Raw genomic sequence first — 23,044 nt, forward strand, 5'->3', positions numbered from 1 at the left:
CAGTCTGTTTACAACTTGGTGTCATATCCGACTGCGATGAACATCCAGCTTCATTCGTGCCATCACTGAGACCTCCTATCTTCATCTTCAAACTGTCGTCTGACCTTTCCCCTGTTGTAACCCTCATCCGTGCCTTTGTAGCCTCGAGACCTGTTTATTCCAGTCCAGTCCTGGCCAGTCTCCCATCCTCCACAACATTGTCAACTGAAACTCTGCTATCTGTGCACCAGGTCCGCCCATCACCTTGTGCTTACTGACTTGCATCGGTTTCCGGTTAAGTAACACCCCATTTTTAAAATTCTCACCCTTATTTTCAACACCCTGTAAGGGGGGCACAGTGGTGCCTCCAGCGCCAGGGACTGGGTTCGATTCCTGGCTTGGGTCACTGTCTGTGTGGAGTTTGCACGTTCTCCCTGTGTCTGTGTGGGTTTCCTGCTGCGGCCCAAAGATGTGCAGGTTACGTGCATTGGCCATGCTAAATTTCCCTCAGTGTCCTGGGATGTGTAGGTTAGAGGGATTAGCGAGGTAAATATGTGGGGTTACATGGATAAGATCTGGTTCGGATTGTTGTTGGTGCAGATGCGATGGGCCGAATGGCCTCTTTCTCACCGTAGGGATTCTATGAACCCTCTGTGGCCTTGCCCCTCTCTGATCTACAGCCCTCCAAGATCTCTGTGCTTCTCTATTTCTGGCCTTTTGAGCATCCCAGATTTTAATTGCTGGTGACCTTGCCTTCTGTTACCAGTTCCTTAAGCTCCAGAACGCCCTCTCTGAATCTCTACCTCCTTTACCCCCTTTAAGATGCCCCTCATAGTCTACCTCTTTGTCTCAGCTTTAGATCTGTATAGTCTTGCTGTTGAATTTTCCATTATAATGCTCCTAGGAATTGCCTTGTGACCTTTTACCGTGTTAACGGTGCTGTACAAGTTCAAGTTGTTGTTGTTGAGGCTTTGCCACTGTTGCGCTGGCAAACATGGCAGTAAATCTCTGCACAGAAAATATGATTTGAGTCGTGAATCAGCTGTTTAGTGGTTTTGGGTGAAGGCTGAATGGTGTCCAGTGTGCCCAGCTTCTGACCGTTTGATCAGTGCCCCTTGTAACCCCGCAGAGCAGTCAGCTTAGTGTCCCAAGCAGAAACTGCGGCTCAGATTGGGCGCCGTGCTGCTTTGTACCGCTGCACCAATTTCTTTGGCAATTCCCAACAGTAAGAATTTGGAGATTGAGACCATTTGGTGCCATACTTGAGTCCACCTGCACTAAGGAGGTTCGACCTGTTTGTTTCTTCTGTTCCGTTTTGTTTCTGCCAGACTGCATTCGATTAGGTTTTACGGGATGTGGGCATCCCGGAGAAGGCATTGCTGAGCTGTCCTGACACCAGAGTAGCTGTATCAGAGGGCGGTTTACAGTCAACCATATTGTTGTGGATTTGGAGTCACCGGTGGCAGATTTCCTTCCCTAAGGCAGCAGTTCCCAAGCCCTTCAAGGCGCAGAGCCCCGAGTGACCTCCCAGATGCGTCAGGGAACCCCAAGCATTCTCATAATGTTGACACTGCTATTTTGCCACAAAATCAAATGTAAAAAAGTATTTTCTAGCTATATATATATTAGAGAGGCACGCAGTCACAAATACGTTCGCCAGCTACACGACCCCCTCGCATCCCCCAGATAAACCACCTTAACATTAACTGTTGGGATGAGTTACCACTTCAGGAGCGGGTAATCTAAAAGGTTCACTTAAAAATTTAAGTCTTAACCTTTTGTCACTTTTTGTGGGAGTAGTAGTGCTGGAAAGGTGATACTAATTTCGGAGACGCACCTCTCCCCCCCCCCCCTCTCTGTGCACACGCGTGTCTCTGCGTGCGAGCGTGCCCCTTCCCGCGAGCGTGCCCCTTCCCACGCGCATGCCCCTCCCTGCCCCGTGCGCACACGTGGCTTTGGGACAAGTAAAGTATTTGGATAGTAGAAACGGAAATGCCGGACAAGCTCAGTGGGTCTGACAGGATCTGTGGGATGAGAAACAGAGTTAATGCTTTGGGTCGATGCCCTTTCGTTAGAACTCATCGGAACTGGTTCTAATGAAGGGTCATTGATCCGAAATGTTATGTTTCCCTCCCCAGATGCTGCCAGACCTGCAGAGTTTTTTCCAGCATTTTTGTCGTTTTTATTTCCAATTTTGCAGTATTTTGCTTTAGCTTCATTGTAAATTTAACACGGCATGGCACGTCAGGGTAGCTAATGTAAGCCCGCTATTCAAAAAGGGAGGCGGGCGGCACGGTAGCACAGTGGTTAGCACTGCTGCTTCACAGCTCCAGGGACCTGGGTTCGATTCCCGGCTTGGGTCACTGTCTGTGTGGAGTTTGCACATTCTCCTCGTGTCTGCGTGGGTTTCCTCCGGGTGCTCCGGTTTCCTCCCACAGTCCAAAGATGTGCGGGTTAGGTTGATTGGCCAGGTTAAAAATTGCCCCTTAGAGTCCTGAGATGCGTAGGTTAGTGGGATTAGCGGGTAAATATGTGGGGGTAGGGCCTGCGTGGGATTGTGGTCGGTGCAGACTCGATGGGCCGAATGGCCTCCTTCTGCACTGTAGGGTTTCTATGATTCTATGATTCTATAGACCAGTGAGCTGGACGTCAGTACTGGGGAAGTTGTTAGAGTCCATTATCAAGGATTTCATCACTCAGTATTTGGAAGGCAGTGGTTATAATCAGACAAAATCAACATGGATTTACAAAAGGAAATCATGCTTGACAATCTACTGGAATTCTTTGAGGATGTAACTAGTAGACTTGACTGAAAAGAACCAGTGGATGTGGTTTATTTAGACTTTCAGAAGGCTTTTGACAAGGTCTCACATAGCAGACTACGATGTAAAGTTAAAGCATGGGATTGCAGGTAGTGTCTTGAGATGGATAGAAAGCTGGTTAGCAGATAGGAAGCAAAGAGTTGGACTAAATGGATCTTTTTCCAATTGGCAGGCAGTGATTAGTGGGGTAACACAGGGATCTGTACCAGAACCCCAACTGTTCACATTATATATTAATGATTTGGTTGAGGGAACTAAATGTATTGTCTCCAAATTTGCAGATGATACAAAGTTGGGTGGGAGAGTGAGCTGTGAGGAGGATGCAGAGATGCTTCAGCATGATTTGGACAGGCTGTGTGTGTGGGCATCTGCATGGCAGATACAGTATAATGTGGATAAATGTGAGGTTGTCCACTTTGGTAGCAATAATAAGGTGGCAAATTATTATTTGAACGGGTGTAAATTGAGAGGTGGATACTCAACGAGACCTTGGAGTCCTTGTGCATCAGTTGCTGAAAGTAAGCGCGTAGGTACAGCAGGCAGTAAAGAAGGCAGATGGTGTGTTGGTTTTCATAGCGAGAGGATTTGAGTATAGGAATAGGGATATTTTACTGCACTTGTACAGGGCGTTGGTGAGGCCACACCTGGAGTGTATTGTGCAATTTTGGTATCCTTATCTGAAGAAGGATGTTCATAGAATCCCTACAGTACAGAAGGAGGCCATTTGAGTCCGTACCGTTCACAATCCCACCCAGGCCCTATTCCCGTAACCTACATTTACCCTGCTAATTCCCCTGGCATTGGGGTCAATTTAGCATGGCCAATCAACCTAACTCACACATCTTTGTACTTGTTATGTTCTTGCTATAGAGAGAGTGCAGCAAAGGTTTACCAGGTTGATTCCTGGGACGGCTGGTCTGTCATATGAGGAGATACTAAGTCGGTTAGGATTATATTCACTGGAGTTTAGAAGAGGGAGAGGGGATCTCATAGAAACTTAAAATTCTAACGGGGTTAGACAAGGTAGATTCAGAAAGAATGTTTCCAATGGTGGGGGAATCCAGAACTAGGGCTCATAGTTTGAGGATAAGGGGTAAACCCTTTAGGACTGAGGTGAGGAGAGCTTTCTTCACCCACAGAGTGGTGAATGTGTGGAATTCACTCCCACAGAAAGTCGTTGAGGCCAAAATGTTGTGAGATTTCAAGAAGGAATTAGATATAGCTCTTGGGGCTAAAGGGATGAAGGGATATGGCTGGGGGTAGGGGTGATCAAGATATTGAATTTGATCAGCAATGATCAAAATGAATGGTGGAGCAGGCTCGAAGGGTCGAATGGCCTCCTCCTGCTTCTATTTCACCCCTTATCCTCAAACTATGACCCCGAGTTCTGGATTCCCCCACCATTGGGAGCATTCTTTCTATTTTCTATGTATGCTTCTATGTATGGCGGAGGTATGTGCCTTACTGAGTGTCCTCTTACCTTGCCAAGTACAAATACCAACAAAGTAATGTGGGCAGCTGTGTCTGACAGTTGTGCATTGGTTACTGATGATGGTCCAGTCCATGATTAGGTGCAGATCTCCTTCAGTGTCCTATGAATCAGTCCTGCAGAAGGGTTGCTCTTCACTATGACACCTCAATGTTATGCGCTCAATCCTCGGGGCCATTTGAAATTTTAAAAATCAGACTTGCATTCATATAGCTCCTTTCACGAGCCTTTAGTGCTTCACAGCCAATGAGTGAATTTAGTTTTGAAGTGTAGTCACTTTAATACAGGGAACACGGCAGTTAATTTGCACGCAACAAACCTCCACAAAAACTGACCATCTTTTGTTGTGATATTTGAGGGATTAACATTAGCCAGGACACTGGGGAGAACTCCCCTGCCCGTCTTCGAAACAGCGCCATTGAATCTTTTACAGCTGGGGCCTCGATTTAATATCTCATCTGGAAGGCAGTGCAGCACTCCCTCAGGACTGCACTGGAGCCTTGATATCTTTTTTGTGCTGGAGCCCTGGAGTGGGACTTGAACCTGGAACCTTGTGACTCCGAGACGACTGTATCACTGACTGCATCAGTGCTGACTGTTCCAATTAAGTTGCAGTTCAATGTTGATCTTCATGGGTTGCTGGTGTTGTGTCTTGCGTCTGGGCTGGGAGCTCGGCTGAATTTTATTTTTTGTTCTTATTTCTTCCCCTTTGTGTTTCCCATGAAGAGCACTCGTCTCCACTTGACGCTCCTGAGATGGGAGGGCAGGCGAGTGAGGTGCGGACTTCTCCACGGCTTCGACGCCAGTGCCACTCCACGTTCAGCCAACAAGAGGAGCGGCTGCTACAGGGTGAGGTCCACTTGGAGATTTCTTCTTTTTGTTTGTCTTTGTTTGTGGGGGATGTGGGTGGGGTGGCCAGGGGGGGCTGACAAAACGTTGAACGCTGCAGTTTGGCCAAATTAGATGCAGTGATTCCCAGGCCAAATAATGCTTTAGAAGAAGAACATTGTTTTGACAACTAGACTGCATACAATTGATTGAATGGACAACATTCCAGGTGTCTTAGTGATGTGACTTTTTCAGAACTGTGCCGTTGTTGGTGATGCAGTCTAGCAATGGTCCTGCTTCAGGTCTTTTCCTCCAGTCCTTCTCCTTTCTCTTTGGTATTTCACTCTGGTGATAGCTTCACAACCCCATGTTAAGCATTTGCATCGGATCGGTGCCTTCTGTGTTGGTCACTTATCTCTGATTGTACTGCATTTACCTGGGAAGCTTACGAAGCGAGTTTGGAAATGGTGAGGTTGTATGTGTTTCAGCAGCTAGCTATGGGGGCTGCAGTTGGTTCAGACTACCATTCCTTGTTCGCTCTTCAACTTCAAGCTTTAAAGGAGATGGCCGAGGCACGTCTTTTACACAGTGGGTGGTGGGTGCCTGGAACTCGCTGCCTGGGGAAGTAGTGGAAGCAGATACAATAGTGACTTTTAAGGGGCGTCTGGACAAATACATGAATAGGATGGGAATGGAGGGATATGGTTCCCGGAAGAGTAGGGGGTTTTAGTTCAGTCGGGCAGCATGGTCGCTGCAGGCTTGGAGGGCCGAAGGGCCTGTTCCTGTGCTGTAATTTTCTTTGTTCTTTGTTCTGCACTGCTTTGGGGATACATCTCCATGCTGTGATCTTAGCGTTTAACATCAATACCATTGGAAAAGTGAATTATCCAGCATCAGTTTTCAGCTCATTGACCTCCGTGAAGGGACACCTCATCGGACTTGAATTCTGGATTCACATGAAACTCTTTCACTGTGGTCTTTGCACTCTAACTCTTTCCTATCCCTCTTTTAAAGGGTGCAGTGTTGGGACCCTCCTCCCTTGAGTTCACCCTGCCTCGGGTTTGCTGTGGGGTTATTACTAGAAAATTGGATCACACCAAAACCGAGGTTTTGGGAAATATGCCAAGCCTTATAAAGGGGAAAGCAAGGTGGCACGGTGGCACAGTCGTTAGCACTGCTGCCCCGGGTTCAATTCCTGAATTGGGTCACTGTCTGTGTGAAGTCTGCACGTTCTCCCTGTGTCTGCGTGGGTTTCCTCCCACAGTCTGAAAGACGTGCTGGTTACATGCATTCGCCGTGCTAAATTCTTCCTTGGTATACCTGAACAGGTGCCGGAATGTGGCGACAAGGGGATTTTCACAGTAACTTCATTGCAGTGTTAATGTAAGCCTACTTGTGACATTAATAAATAAACTTTGACTTTAAGTCCAAGCACCTTTATGCTTACTGACAGGGGGGTGAGAGGAAAGATTAGTGCTGTTTAAATTAACTCCTCTACTGTCCGTTACATGATGAGTATTTGGAGACCAAGTCTGAGTTATTTTATTTACTAAGATGGAGTGAAGTTTTCTACAGTTAGATTCTCAATTTGCCAAGTGGCTACTGACTAATATATTGGACAGCACTCACCCTGAGCTACCTGCCTGGTTCCAATCATTCAGCAGTTTCTCAGATTCCCTTGAGAATTCCAGGAATGCTGCCGATGTTGTGCAAAGTGTAAACTTTGGTTGGGAAAATTATATCTTGAACAGATTCTTAACTGTAGTGTTAAAAACACTTGAATGAGCAATTTATTCAAAAAGGTATTGAATTTTTGCTGTTAAATCTGTAGCTGTGCCTTCAAGATCTCTCTGACATGATGGAAAAAGGCTTTACAGCACTCCTTCCAGTAATGACAGCTCTTGTGGTACCATTAATAGTGTGAAATTGTTCAAGGTGTTCTCTGTGGGCAGTGTGAATAGACCCTGAGCAGGAACAGTGAGAACTAAGCAGTATTGTAGAATGTCCGAGTGTAGTGTGCTATAGAGTCCCACTGCCCAGCAAGAGGCCCTTCGGCCCATTGTGAGTGCGCCAGCCATCAAGCACCTATCCATTCTAATCCCATTTTCCAGCACTTTGTCCATCGCCTTGTATGCTGTGGTGTTTCAAGTGTTCATCTGAATGCTTCTTAAATGTTGAGGGTTCCTGCTTCAACCACCCTTTTAGGCAGCGAGTTCCAGATTCCCACCACTCTCTGGGTGAAAACATTTTACCTCAAATCCCCTCTAAATCTCCTCCTCTCTGTTAATCTATGCCCCCTGGTTATTGACCCCTCTACTAAGGGGAAAAAATTATTCCTATCTATGTCCCTCAATTTTGTGCACCTCCCTTCTGCCATCTCTGCTCTAAGGAAAGCAACCCCAGCCTAACCAGTCATGAGTGAAGGCCTGAAGTATGTATTACTGGTCGGTGCAGAGGAGGGTGTGAGCTGGCCTAAAGAAGGGATGGATGGAGAAAAATCTGAGGAATTGTAAACAATGAGGTTATTTATCAATGTGGATCTCGGCAAGAATGAGAGTGGTTGCAAAGCGGAATTCCACCTGGGGCGTAATATTTGCATACATCTTTAGGATGAACTGGAATCTGCGTGTAGTGGGCGTATGCATCATTTGCATCTTTGGACAAGCAACTCGGGGGGGCACGAGGCTAATGTATAAAACTTGGAGTGAATGGGACAGCGACAGTTGCTAGTATTGTGCTGAAGAAACTTGCCAACAGCTGCCATGAGTGCTGTAGGACTCTTAGAATCCCTACAGTGCAGAAGGAGGCCATTCGGCCCATCATGTGTGCAGTGACGATAATCCCACCTATGTTCTATCCCTGTAACCCCACATATTTACCCCGCTAATCCCTCTAACCTACGCATCCCAGGACACTAAGGGGCAATTTAGCACGGCCAATCCACCTAACCTACACGTCTTTGGACTGTGGGAGGCAACCGGAGGAAACCCACACAGACACGGGCAGAACGTGCAGACTCCACACAGACAGTGATCCAAGCCGGGAATCGAACCTGGGTCCCTGGCGCTGTGAGGCAGCAGTGCTAACCATTGTGCCACCCTGGAAGCAGGCTATCCATCCCTTCCTTGTCTGGGGATTAGTATGTGTTTGAGTTGGAATCTAGATTCGAGGAACACTTCCACCTCTGCATGCACACGCATGTGCACACATGGTGTGAGAGAGTTTTTGTCCCAGTCTGTACATTGCAAGTTCCAAGTTTCAGTGGGAAGCCAAGAATATATGTCAGCACATCTCCAGGGCTGGAGAACAGCCATCGGTGACGTGCTGTTGATTCACCCACTCGGCTCCGACCGAGCAACACTTGTGTAAAAATGCAGATGGACTTGTCAAATCCTCACACCTGTTGGCTCTGTAAAAATGATGAAAATATTCTGAGTGAAGAGTCATTGATGGTGCTGATGTTTAGCAACTCTAGGGCGGTGCGGTGGTACAGTGGTTAGCACTGCGGCCTCTCAGCGCCAGGGACCTGGGTTCAGTTCCAGCCTCGGGTCACTGTGGAGTTTGCATGTTCTCCCCGTATCTGCGTGGGTTTCCTCCGGGTGCTCCGGTTTCCTCCCACAGTCCAAAGATGTGCGGGTTAGGTGGATTGGCCATGCTAAATTGCCCCTTAGTGTCAGGGGGGATTAGGAGGGTAAATATGTGGGGTTACAGGGATAGAGCCTGGGTGAGATTGTTGTCGGTGCAGACTCGATGGGCCAAATGACCACCTCCTGCACTGTAGATCCTATGATTAACTCTGGTTGTCTTTTGGAATTAATTTCAGCTTAACTCGCATGTGGAGAACTGACTACATCTAACTGACCATTCCCTTTCCATCCTCCTCCACGTTATCATAGAATCATAGAAAGCCCACAGTGCAGAAGGAGGCCATTCAGCCATTATTTTCCAATAATGTTGGTGGAGAATAAATTTGGCCAGGTTGTAAACTGATCTACTCCAATCAGTTCCTCACCAGATGGCTTAGATTCAGTGGCCCTATATGCAAGATATATAAAATATGTAAGGAGATTACAGGTAACTCCTTAGGGTGATAATAGTAGGAGACTTTAACAGGGGCTTGGATGGAGAGAAATTTGTTGAGTGTATTCAGGAGGAATTTCTCATTCAGTATGTGGACGGCCTCTAGAGAGGGGGCAAAACTTGACTTCGTCTTGGGAAATAAGGAAGGGCAGGTGATGGAAGTGTCAGTGAGGGATCACTTTGGGACCAGTGACCATGATTCCATTAGTTTTAAGATAGCTATGGAAAATAATAGGTCTGTCCCAAAAGTTAAAATACTGAACTGGGGCAAGGCCAATTTTGATGGATCAGGCAAGAACTTTCAAAAGTTGATTGGGGGAGTCTGTTGGCAGGCAAAGGGATGTCTGGTAAGTGGGAGGCTTTCAAAATTGTGTTAACTGGGGTTCAGGGTAAGCACATTCCTTTTAGAGTGAAAGGCAAGGCTGGTAGATGTAGGGAACCCTGAATGACTCGGGATATTGAGGCCCTGGTCAAAAAGGAGGAGACACGTGACATGCATTGGCAGCTGGGATCAAGTGGATCCCTTGAAGTGTATAGAAGGTGTCGGAGTAGAGTTGTGAGAAATCAGGAGGGCAAAAAGGAGACATGAGATTGCATTGGCAGATAAGACAAAGGACAATCCAAAGAGCTTCTACAAATACATAACGGGCAAAAGAGTAACCGGGGAGAGAACAGGGCCTCTTAAGGATCAACAATGACATCTATGTGCGGATCCATAAGAGATGGGTGAGATCCTAAATGAATATTTCTCATCAGTATTTACTGCTGAGAAAGGCATGGATGTTAGGGAACTTGTGGAAATAGTGAAATTTTGAGTGGTGTACATACTACAGAGAAAGAGGTGCTGGAAGTCTTAAAGTGCATCAAGGTAGATAAATCCCTGGGACCTGATGAAGTGTATTCCAGAACGTTGTGGGAGGCCAGGGAGGAAATTGCGGGTCCCCTAGCTGAGATATTTGAATCATCGACAGCCACAGGCGAGGTGCCTGAAGATTGGAGAGTGGCAAATGTTCCTTTGTTTAAAAAGGGCTGCAGAGAAAAGCCTGAGAACTACAGGCCGGTGAGCCTCACATCTGTGGTGGGTAAGTTGTTAGAAGGTATTTTGAGAGACAGGACCTACAGGCAATTAGAGACGCAAGGACTGATTAGGGACAGTCAGCATGGCTTTGAGAGGGGAAAATCATGTCTCACAAATTTGATTGAGTGTTTTTGAAGGGGTAACCAAGAAGGTAGATGAGGGCAGTGCAGTTGATGTTGTCTACATGGACTTTAGAAAGGCCTTTGACAAGGTACCGCATGGTAGGTTGTTGCATAAAGTTAAATCTCTCAGGATCTAGGGTGAGGTAGCCAATTGGATACAAAATTGACTTGACCACAGAAGACAGAGGGTGGTTTTTCAAACTGGAGGCCTGTGACCAGCAGTGTGCCTCAGGGATCAGTGCTGGGTCCACTGTTACTTGTCATTTTATATTAATGATTTGGATGGGAATTTAGGAGGCATGGTTAAGTTTGCAGTTGGCACCAAGATTGGTGGCCTAATGGACAGTGAAGAAGGTTATCTCGGATTTTGACCAATTGGGCCAGTGGGCTGATGAATAGCAGATGGAATTTAATTTAGATAAAAGTGAGATGATGCATTTTGGTCGATTGAATCAGGGCAAGACTTAGTTAATGGTAGGGCATTGGGGAGAGTTATAAAACAAAGATCTATGAGTACAGGTTCATAGCTCCTTGAAAGTGGAGTCACAGGTGGACAGAGTGGTGAAGGCGGCATTCAGCATGCATGGTTTCATTGGTCAGAACATTGAATACAGGAGTTGGGACGTCTTGTTGAAGTTGTACAAGACATTGGTAAGACCACACTCGGAATACTGTGTACAGTTCTGGTCACCCTATTATAGAAAGGATATTGTTAAACTAGAAAGAGTGTAGAAAAAATTTACTAGGATGCTACCGGGACTTGATGGTTTGAGTTATAAAGAGAAGCTGGATAGACTGGGACTTTTTTCTCTGGAGCGTAGAAGGCTGAGGGGTGATGTTATCGAGGTCTATAAAATAATGAGGGGCACAGATCAGCTAGATAGTCAATATCTTTTCCCAATGTTAGGGGAACGAGAGGGCATAGGTTTAAGGGAAAAGATACAAAAGAATCCAGAGAGACAATTGAATGTGTCTGGAACAAGCTGCCAGAGGTAGTAGTAGCAGTGGGTACAATCTTGTCTTTTAGAAAGCACTTAGACAGTTACATGGGTAAGATTGGTATAGAGGGATACGGGGCAAATGTGGACAATTGGGACTAGCTTAGTGGTAAAACCTGGGCAGCATGGACAAGTTGGGCTGAAGGGCCTGTTTCCATGCTGTAAACCTCTATGACTCCATCTGCCTTGCATTGTCAGAATCACAATCATTATGGCTATTTGGCCCATCGTTTCTGCACAGCTCCCTGAATGAGCATCATGACTTGGTACCATTCCCCTGTCCCCTGCCTTTTCCCCTTACCCCTGTACACTACTGGCTTATTTAGCACAGTCCGGTTTTTATGGGGGCGCGGTTGACGCCTTCCGCGCCCGCTGGGCACCGCAGGGGTTGGGGTGCGTTATCGACCCTGATAATCACATTTTAATTTGATGTTTTTAAGTTTCCTTTGTACTTTGATTTCTGTTCGGGCTGTTCCCCCTCCTTTTTGGGGAGCTGCCCCTTTTACTTTGTCCTGACTTAATCTGAGTTTGTTTATTTGGTTTGAACTAAAAAGAGGGCAACAGCAATTGAATTAGTCCCACACCCTTAAAATAAAAGCAAAACACTGGAAAAGGCTCAGCAGCTCTGGCAGCACCTGTGGAGAGAGAAACAAAATTAACGAGCCCAGACCCTGGGGAACCTCTGATTCATAGAAATCATAGAAACCCTACAATGCAGGAGGAGGTCATTCGGCCCATCGAGCCTGCACCGGCAACAATCCCACCCAGGCCCTATCCCCATAACCCCACATATTTACCCCGCGAATCCCTCTAACCTACGCATCCCGGTACACTAAGGGGCAATTTAGCACGGCCAATGCACCTAACACGCACATTTTTGGAGTGTGGGAGGAAACCGGAGCATCCGGAGGAAACCCACGCAGACACGGGGAGGCCGTGCAGACTCCACACAGACAGTTGATCCGAGGTCGGAATTGAACCCAGGTCCCTGGAGCTGTGAGGCAGCAGTGCTAACCACTGTGCCACCGTGCCACCCCACAGAAGGGTCACATTGGATTGGAGATGTTAACCCTGTTTCTCTCTCCACAGAAGCTGCCAGGCCTGCTGAACCTTTTCCCGGTGTTTTTGGTGTATAATTTTTAGTCTCACTCCCCTGTTGGCGCAGGATGCAACACTATCCCTTGGCTGTGCCCTAGGCTGGAAGAAATGCAATTGAAATTCAAGCTAATGTTTCCTCAGATCGTTTTGGCTCCATGCTCCAGTGGGGAGCACTTTATATCATTTCCTGTAATCCTGTTTAATAAGTAACCAATTCCCAAGGAATTTTGTCCCTGATGCCAGTGCAATCATGTTTGCGAAATGTGGGTGCTTTCCAGAGAACCCGGCAGGAAATGGAACAGGAGCCAAAGCTCGAGGCCATTAACAGTGCTGTCTTGTCTGAATCGATTTGACTGGCTGATTTTATACATTCGTAAGAAGGCTGACCTACTGTGATAGAGTCGTCCTGTATACCAGAATATCCATTTTGGAAAAACTTAGTGTTCAGTGTGTTACTGAATTGAAATTGTTTCTCTCTCTCTCTCAAACTGCAATACACCATTGCTGATTTGTACCTGGATCATGTAACTTCCCGCTGGATAACAGGTCCAAGAGTCCTGCTGTGTTCTGTACTGTGCACATTTGATCTTGTGGTTTTCAGCTTATTTTCGAAACGCCCTTTTATAGAGTCACACCTTTCTAAAAAAAAACACAGGCTTGCACCCTCTACAGGGGTAAAAATAAAAAAAATTAAAGATATTATTAAACTGGAAAGAGTGCAGAAGAGATTTACTCGGTTGCTACCGGGACTTGATGGTTTGAGTTATAAGGAGAGGCTGGATAGACTGGGACTTTGTTCTCTGGGGCGTAGGAGGCTGAGGGGTGATCTTATAGAGGTCTATAAAATGATGAGGGACACAGATCAGCAGGATAGTCAATATCTTTTCCCAAAGGTAGGGGAGTCTAAAACTAGAGGGCATAGGTTTAAGGTGAGAGGGGAGAGATACAAAAGGGTTCAGAGGGGCAATTTTTTCACACACAGGTGAGTGTCTGGAACAAAATGCCAAAGGTAGTAGTAGAGGCGGGTCCAATTTTGTCTTTTAAGAAGCGTTTAGACAGTTACATGGGTACAATGGGTACAGAGGGATATGGGCCAAATGTGGACAATTGGGACTAGCTTAGTGAATTGAAAAAAAGGGCGGCATGGACAAGTTGGGCCGAAGGGCCTGTTTCCATGCTGTAAACCTCTATGACTCAACTCTGAGAGTGGGCGGGTACAATTTTGTCTTTTAAAAAGCATTTACACAGTTACATGGGTAAGATGGGTATAGAGGGACATGGGCCAAACGTGGGCAATTGGGACTAGCTTAGGGGTTTAAAAGAAAAAGGGGCGGTATGAACAAGTTGGGCCGAAGGGCCTGTTTCCATGCTGTAAACCTCTGACTCTATAAGCCGAGTGAATGCTGGGAATAGAAATCATAGAAACCCTACAGTACAGAAAGAGACCATTTGGCCCATCGAGTCTGCACCGACCACAATCCCACCCAGGCCCTACCCCCATATCCCTACATATTTTACCCGCTAATCCCTCTAATCTACGCATCCCAGGACACTAAGGGGCAATTTTAGCATGGCCAATCAACCTAACCCGCACATCTTTGGACTGTGGGAGGAAACCGGAGCACCCGGAGGAAACCCACGCAGACACGAGGAGAATGTGCAAACTCCACACAGACAGTGACCCAAGCCGGGAATCGAACCCAGGTCCCTGGAGCTGTGAAGCAGCAGTGCTAACCACTGTGCTACCGTGCTACCTGAGAGTCCGAGAGAAAAATAATATCTCTCTCGGTGCATAAGCTGGCAGTCCAGCCCACGTTCATGTCTTGCATGAGTAATTGTGCTCATTGTGCTGAATGAGACTCTCCTGGATACTGGTGGAGTTTGTTATCGCAGTGCTTTCCGAGCAGCACCTTGCCATGTAGGTTTACACCATTTATCTTCCCGACCCCCAGCTCCACAGGCATCCACAACAACCGTAAAATATTCCCGCTAGTTGCTTCTGAGCTAATTCCACACCATGAGTCTATCCAGCAGCATTATTCCATGTCTTGGTTGCTCTGTGAAGAGCCACTCTGACTTTAATCCTAAATCATCTGTCTCCTATGAATTGGATCCAGCCTTTCCCCCCCGCCCTCTCCTCTTCCTTCTCACTGGGCTCGGCGGAGGAGGTGGTCGGTTTGTGGGGTCTGTGGGCAGTTTCTTTTGTTCCGTTTGCAGTCGCAACCTCCGTAGATTTAAACGAAAACAGCAGAGACGGAGCTTGAATGTCATGGGAGTGGCTTGGATGTGGGCACTGGGTACTCCCCTTGTTTGTGTGGGCGCGTTCGGTAGTTCCCTGTTGAGGACGGACGTGGACAAGGAAGGTGTGCTCCAGTTGTTTTGGGAAGGCTGGTCTTATGCTGAAAGGTAACAGCAAGTTTCAAATCTTTCGGTTCTAAAATGGTTAAATATTTTTTTGTGGGTGCTTGGCCTCAGTTCTGGCGCGGACAGTCTTCCTGGCCCATGCAGCACCCTGTGACCTGAGGGGGTGGATCATCTCTGTGGCCTGTTACACTGACTTGTTTTTATGCAGAGCAGAAGTCCTATCTGGAATGACCTCAGCCCTGTGACTGCTGGTCTGCAAGATAATGCTCCATCTAGTGGCTCAGCAAAGAAGTGGCCACTTCTGTTACTTATTAAGCAGGGGTAAGAAGCCTCACAACACCAGGTTAAAGTCCAACAGGTTTAGTTGGGATCACGAGCTTTCGGAGCGCTGCTCCTTCATCAGGTGAGGGCAAAGCTCCGAAAGCTCGTGGTTCCAAATAAACCTGTTGGACTTTAACCTGGTGTTGTGAGACTTCTTATCGTGCCCCACCCCAGTCCAACGCCGGCAACTCCACATCATCATTAAGCAGGATTACAGGAAACGATATAAAATGCTCCCCACTGGAGCATAGAGCCAAAACGATCTGAGGAAACATTAGCTTGAATTTCAATTGCATTTCTTCCAGCCTAGGGTACAGCAAGGGATAGTGTTGCATTCTGCGCCAACAGGGGAGTGGGACTAAAAATTATACACCAAAAACACCGGGAAAAGGTTCAGCAGGCCTGGCAGCTTCTGTGGAGAGAGAAACAGAGTTAACATCTCCAATCCAATGTGACCCTTCTGTAGAAACAGAGGTTTCCAAGAGTATGGACTCGTTAACTCTGTTTCTCTCTCCTCAGAAGCTGCTGAGCCTTTTCCGCTGTCTTGTTATTTGATTTGATTTTTTGCTTTGATTTTGATTATTGTCACATGTATTAACATACAGTGGAAAATATTGTTTATTGCGTGCTATACAGACAAGGCATACCGTTCATAGAGAAGGTAATGAGAGAGTGCAGAATGTAGTGTTACAGTCATAGCTAGGGTATAGAGAAAGATCAACTTAATGCGAGGTAGGTCCATTCAAAAGTCTGATGGTATCAAGGAAGAAGCTGTTCTTGAATCGGTTGTGACGTGACCTCAGACTTTTGTACCTTTTCCCGACGGAAGAAGGTGGAAGAGAGAATGTCCGGGGTGCGTGGGGTCCTTGATTATGCTGGCTGCTTTTCCGAGGCAGCGGGAAGTGTAGACAGAGTCAATGGATGGGAGGCTGGTTTGCGTGATGGACTGGGCTTCGTTCACAACCCTTTGTAGTTTTTTGTGGTCTTGGGCCGAGCAGGAGCCACACCAAGCTGTGATACAACCAGAAAGAATGCTTTCTATGGTGCATCTGTAAAAGTTGATGAGAGCCGTACCGGACATACCAAATTTCCTTAGCCTCCTGAGAAGGTACAGGCGTTGGTAGGCTTTCTTAACGATAGCATTGACGTGGAGGGACCAGGACAGGTCGTTGGCGATTATGGGGAGTGGGAATAATTTAGCTGCTGTCGCAGCAACACAGCACAAGTTCTCCAACCAATAATGCTGGTGGACCACTTTGCTAATGACTTGGGGTATTAAATGCAACAGCAGTGTTGGTGACAGATGCTCTGATTTAGACCATGCAGTGCGTTGGTCCTCTTGTGAGATATATATATGACTCTGACCTATACAAAAAAGCCAGATATGATCTATGGAGATCCATCAAAGCTAGAATCCCAGGCTAGCCACACGGACTCCCGCCGACTATGGCAAGGCCACAAGACATGACATAGACTACAAGATGAAGGCAAGTAAAATCACCGGCTCCAACACGCCCCTCCCTGATGCCTTCAATGCATTCTATTCCCCTTTTTGAGCAAAAGGTCAGCGAGAGCGCACCCTCCATCCTCGGATGAAACTGTACCCGAGGTCACCATTGTCGATGTCGGAGCAGCCTTCTCAAAAGTCAACCCAAGGAAAGCATCTGGCCCAGATGGGGTAAGCACAGTAAGAAGTCTCTCAACACCAGGCTAAAGTCCAACAGGTTTATTTGGCAGCACTAGCTTTCGGAGTCTCAAGCTTCTTCATCAGGTGAGTCACCTGATGAACGAGCTTGAGACTCTGAAAGCAAGTACTGCCAAATAAACCTGTTGGACTTTAACCTGGTGTTGTGAGACTTCTTACTGTGCTTACCCCAGTCCAACGGCGGCATCTCCACACCAGATGGGGTACCCAGACGAGCACTCAAATCCTGCACGGACTAACTGGTGGGAGTATTCGCAGACATCTTCAATCTCTTGCACCAGTCTGAGGTCCCTACCTGCTTTAAGAAGACGCCCAATATCCCAGTAGCAAAGAAAAGCCAGGCAGCGTGCCTTAATGACTATCGTCCGGTGGCTCTGACATCCATCATTATGAAGTGCTTTGAAAGGTTAGTCATGGCACAAATCAATTCCTGCCTCCCAGACTGCCTGGATCCACTTCAGTTCACCTACTGCCACAACAGGTCCACAGCAGACCCCATCTCCCTGGCCCTGCACTCAACCCTGGATACCAAAGACACCTATGTCTGGCTGAGCAGATTTGATGGGCCAAATGGCCTAATTCTGCCCCTGTATCTTATATTAGACTCCTATCCATACACTGCAGCTCAGCCTTTAACACCATTTTTCATGCGAGACTCATTTCCAAACTTCGTGGCCAGGGACTTAGCTCCTCCCTCTGCAATTGGATCCTAGACTTCCTAACCCACAGACTGCAGTCAGTAAGGATAGGCAGCAACAACATCCTCAATACTGGTGCTCTGCAAAGCTGTGTCCTCAGCCCCCTACTATACTCCTTATACACCTATGACTGTGCGGCCAAATTCCCCTCCAACTCGATTTTCAAGTTTGCTGACGACACCACCATAGTGGGTTGGATCTCAAACAATGACAAGACAGAGTACAGGAATGAGACAGAGAATCTGGTGAACTGGTGCGGCAACAATAATCTCTCCCTCAATGTCAACAAAACGAAGGAGATTGTCATCAAGTTCAAGAAGCATAGTGGAGGGCATTCCCCTGTCTACATCAATGGGGACTAAGTAGAAATGGTCAAGAGCTTCAAGTTTTTCGGTGTCCAGATCACCAACAACTTATCCTGGTCCCTCCATGTGGATGCTATAGTTAAGAAAGCCCACCAATGCCTCTACTTTTTCAGGAGGCTACGGAAATTTGGCATGTCAGCTACGATTCTCGCCAACTTTTACAGATGCACCATAGAAAGCATTCTTTGTGGCTGTGTCACAGCTGGGTATGGCTGCCGCACAAAGGGTCATGAACGAAGCCCAGTCAATCATGCAAACCAGCCTCCCATCCATTAACTCCGTCTACACTTCCTGCTGCCTTGGGAAAACAGCCTGCATAATCAAGGACCAGGTGTACCCCGGACATTCTCTCTTCCACCACCTTCCATTGGGAAAAAGATACAAAAGTCTGAGGTCACGTACCAACCGACTCAAGAACAGCTTCTTCCCTGCTGCCATCAGACTTTTGAATGGACCTACCTCGCGCTAAGTTGGTCTTTCTCTGCACCCTTGCTATGACTGTAACACTACATTCTGCACTCTCTCATTTCCTTCTCTATGAACGGTATGCTTTGTATAGCGCGCAAGAAACAATACTTTTCACTGTATACTAATACACGTGACAATGAATCAAATATGGTTAAATTTGAGGAAAATTGATTTATAGAATTCACCACAGTGGCAAATCAGAATCGGAGCAACAAAGGAACCATTGAGAGTTCATTTTGCTTGTTATCTGTGGGAATTTCAAGCTTATTTATGTGTGGCAGCAAATCGATGTTGGCATAAGAACAAAGATTATTAGAGAAACAAGATTTACTGTAGCTCGCACTGTATCTCTATCGCTGTCACAGTGTCACAAGGCTCTGGTTGTCAGCTGTTTATTTGATGGAGAATGCTGCACTTTATCCCGATTTATATCCGACAGGAATTTCTGAAGCTGTGCAGAAAGCGGTGACGAGGCGTTTTCCCAGTGTTGTATGGATTAACTGTGTTTTGTTGATGACTGTATCTGGCAGTGGGAGAAATAATGTGGAATAAATGGCATTAGCTTTACATCAAACCTTCAGAAATAAATGAGGACCCTGCTTCTATCAATCCGATCAGAGAAGTGTTTTTAAGTATTTGATTTGATTTATTATTGTCACATGTATTAGTATACAGTGAAAAGTATTGTTTCTTGCGCTCTACAGACAAAACATGTTCGAAGGAAAGGAGAGAGTGCAGAATGTAGTGTTACAGTCATAGCTAGGGTGTAGAGAAAGATCAACTTAATGCAAGGTGGGTCCATTCAAAAGTCTGATGGCAGCAGGGAAGAAGCTGTTCTTGAGTCGGTTGGTACTGACCTCAGACTTTTGTATCTTTTTCCCAATGGAAGAAGGTGGAAGAGAGAATGTCCGAGGTGCGTGGGGGGGTCCTTAATTATGCTGGCTGCTTTGCTGAGGCAGCGGGAAATGTAGACAGAGTCAATGGATGGGAGGCTGGTTTGCGTGATGGATTGGGCTTCATTCACATTTTTTGCGGCATCTTGAAAGCAGCTGTCCATGGGATGCTGCCTCGTGTGCAGACACGATGGGCCGACTGGCCACCTCTTGCTCTGCTGTCAATTTGAAATGTGAATGGTGGTTTAGTTTTGGATTTGATTTATTATTGTCACACGTATTAGTATACAGTGAAGTGTTTCTTGTGAACTGTACAGAAAAAGCATACCATTCATAGAGAAGGAAAGGAGAGGGTGCAGAACGTAGTGTTACAGTCATACTCGGCTGTAGAGAAAGATCAGCTTAATATAAGGTAGGTCTGTTCAAAAGTCTAATGGCAGCAGGGAGGATGGGGATATACAAGATTGATCGAAACCAATAATCTTGTATCCTGGGAACATGAGCTAGCATTCTCGAGTGGAAATGCCAGTGTGATGGAGAGGATGAAGGGATAGTGATGTGAAACAGTGTTCCTTGGCGCAAAGCTCATCCAGAGGCAGGCAAGCGTGAAACCATAGATCGCAGTGTATATGTTGATCTGGTGTAGAAAGGTGGCCCCATTTTTTTTTTTTGGCCCCAAAGTCCATGTTTCTGTGTATACTCGGTGTTTAATTCGACCCCACCGTTTTTTTCATCCACAACATGCTACACCTATCAGTAGCCAGCTTCACCTTTTCACTGTACAATGGATGTTGCCCTCATAACAGGGTGCAAGGCATCGTGGGGCGGCACAGTGGTTAGCACTGCTGCCTCACAGCGCCAGGGACTCGGGGGTTCAATTCCCGGCTTGGGAGTTTGCACATTCTCCCCGTGTCTGTGTGGGTTTCCTCCCACAGCCTGAAAGATGTGCTGGGCCGTGCTAAATTCTCCCTCAGTGTACCCGAACAGGCGCCAGAGTGTGGCGACTCGGCGAGTTTCACAGTAACCTCATGGCAGTGTTAATGTCAGCCTACTTGTGACACTAATAGATAAACTTTTTACTTTTAAAAATCAAGCAGGTGATGCAGGCTGGGATGTAAAGATGCCTGGGAGTTTAAGACGTCCCCACACACAGACCCTGTACAACCAGCCGCATTCATGCCATGGTTTCCTTTTGAACTCTGCGTATAAGTCTGGGGGCACTTAGGAAGGTTTCAAAGGTTGACTTGTATGTTGGCATCTATGGTAATTTTGATGTGAGTAATGCCTACTCACCTCTAGTCTGAATACTTCACCCAACAGTTGAATTGCAGTCAAATACTTATTGTCCAATTCTCAAAATTCTACTCTATTCAACAAAATAGTTAAATTCTGTTCATTAAAGGAACCAATAGATTCTTCTCGAGGGCCGTTGGGGACGGGATAGCAAATGCTGTCCTTGCCAAGGATGCCCACATTCCACCAAAGAATTTAAAAAATCACAGCTTTGAATTGGTGAAGCTTACTGGGGGAAAAAAAATCAACGAAGGTCTTGCAGCTAGTAATAAATAACGATTGCAAAGTTATCCTAACAGAAGTATACAAGGAGATAAGAACTTTGCAATAATTATACAGAAACAGAAAATGCTGGAAAATCTCAGCAGGCCTGACAGCATCTTTGGAGAGAGAAGGTTTCGAGTCTGGATGACTCCCTGTCAGAGCTGGCTCTATTCTCTCTCTAAGTGTTTTAACAACACCAGGTTAAAGTCCAACAGGTTTATTTGGTAGCAAATGCCATTAGCTTTCGGGGCGCTGCTCCTTCGTCAGATGGAGTGGAAATCTATTCTCTCTCCACAGATGCTGTCAGACCTGCTGAGATTTTCCAGCATTTTCTGTTTCTGTTTCGGATACCAGCATGTGCAGTATTTTGCCTTTACCTTTGGCAATATTTAAAGCGTACCTGTGATTGTACTGAGTGAGCCCACCAGCGCCACACCCTGTAACTGGCTCGGTGGCAGCAGTGCTTTCATTCAGCAAATTCCCAGTCGCTATTGAGTTTAATGGTGCTGTAGCTACGTTAATCTGCAGCCAGACCTCAGACGTTGGGTGGATTGGCCATGCTCAATTGCCCCTTAGTGTCCAAAGGGTGTAGGTTAGGGGGATTAGCGGGGTAGATATGTGGGGTTACGGGGATAGGGCGGAGGGTTGGGTGGGCCTGCGTACGATGCTCTGTCAGATAGTCGGTGCAGACTTGATGGGCCGAATGGCCGCCTCCTGCACTGTAGGGATTCCATGATTCTAAGTGCTAGTTTGCTGTTTAAGCACTGGGGATGGTAGAGCAGCCCAGTTGCCCCAGGAGTTTGATATGGCGTAATTAATGGTGCAAAGTCACCATAGAAACCCTACAATGCAGAAGGAGGCCATTCGGCCCATTGAGTCTGCACTGACAACAATCCCACCCCAGGCCCTATCCCCACAACCCCACTAATCCCTCTAACCTACACGTCCTGGGACACTAAGGACAATTTAGCATGGCCAATCAACCTAACCCGCACATCTTTCAGACTGTGGGAGGAAACCAGAACACCCGGAGGAAACCCACACAGACATGGGGAGAATGTGCAAACTCCACACTCCAGACAGTGACCCAAAACTGGAATTGAACCCGGATCCCTGACGCTGTGAGGCAGCAGTGCTAACCACTGTGCTGCCCCATCACATTTGCAGTAATTTCCTGGAATTGTTGCGCTGTAATATCAGCCGCACGCAATAAGTGAGCCATCAACGGTGCACATCTCCAGAAAATTCTGGGTCAGCATTTTGCTAGCTGGCTTCGGTGCTTTGGAGAGTAGCAAGGAAAGTAGAAAGGTTGCAAAAGGCAGAGAAACTATTGAGGGTATTCTTGTGTCAGTTGGAAGGCTCCTTTAAGTCTTAGCAAGTATTTGAAGTTCCTGTTGGTCAGAATTGGTTATCACGTGCTTCAGCTGCCTTCAAAGAAAGATCTTGATGGTTGACACACACCCGCCCCTTTTGAGTTGAAACGTAATTTGTGTAAACGCAAGATTTAGCTCCAGTTTAGCTGTGAAGAGTAACCCAGCCTGTCCGGAGGAGTTGTGAGGAGAACATTGCAGACAAATTGCAGCCCTTCAGTCTCACTGGAGTTAAGGCCAGCAACCTATTTTCTCCTTGCTCTCATTAAGGTGAGAGATGCTAAAGCTGTGAAATTAGACCTGGCCCAATTTCAGACACTCGGTGCCAAGCGATTCCAGATTAGCTCTAATGCAGCTAAATGGTGAGTAAAGAGATTCAGCAATGTGCATCATTAGCTTCAGCTTGCAGAGGGACCTTCTACTGTAGCACTGTCATGTTTATTCACTTCCCACTTGAGTCGCCCTGTGCCCTGATCACCAATTTGTGATGACTACGAGGACGGTCCTGCAATGTGGGCCCACGCTCACTGGGAACCAGATTGTTGCTGTTCAATTCTTTGTCCAAAGGCAGGTCAGACTCGGAGCACCGCAAATCTCACGGCCTCACAGAGCCGAGGACCTGGGTCCCTGATGTGTAGGTTAGGGGCGGCACAGCAGTTAGCACTGCTGCCTCTCAGAACCAGAGACCCGGGTTCCATTCTGGCCTTGGGTGTCTGTCTGTGTGGAGTTTGCACGTTCTACCCGTGTCTGTGTGGGTTTCCTCCGGGTGCTCCGGCTTCCTCCCACTGTCCAAGGATGTGCAGGTTAGG

The 23,044-nt window shown here is 46.8% G+C and overlaps 1 protein-coding gene across 2 annotated transcripts in view; it reads left to right on the forward strand.

The window, feature by feature from the left end:
• Positions 1-23,044, forward strand: part of LOC144509181 (myocardin-related transcription factor A-like) — a 186,097-nt gene that overhangs the window by 11,241 nt on the left and 151,812 nt on the right. Inside the window, exon 2 of one of the 2 annotated variants that reach the window (XM_078237616.1) lies at positions 5,017-5,139. In XM_078237616.1, coding sequence (XP_078093742.1) covers positions 5,017-5,139 — 123 coding nt within the window. Of the gene's footprint in view, positions 1-5,016; positions 5,140-14,875; positions 14,901-23,044 lie in introns of those variants that run through there. The other variant, XM_078237617.1, reaches the window with a different exon arrangement.

The sequence above is a fragment of the Mustelus asterias genome, chromosome 21, assembly GCF_964213995.1.
Source record: "Mustelus asterias chromosome 21, sMusAst1.hap1.1, whole genome shotgun sequence".
Classification (NCBI taxonomy): Eukaryota; Metazoa; Chordata; class Chondrichthyes; order Carcharhiniformes; family Triakidae; genus Mustelus; species Mustelus asterias.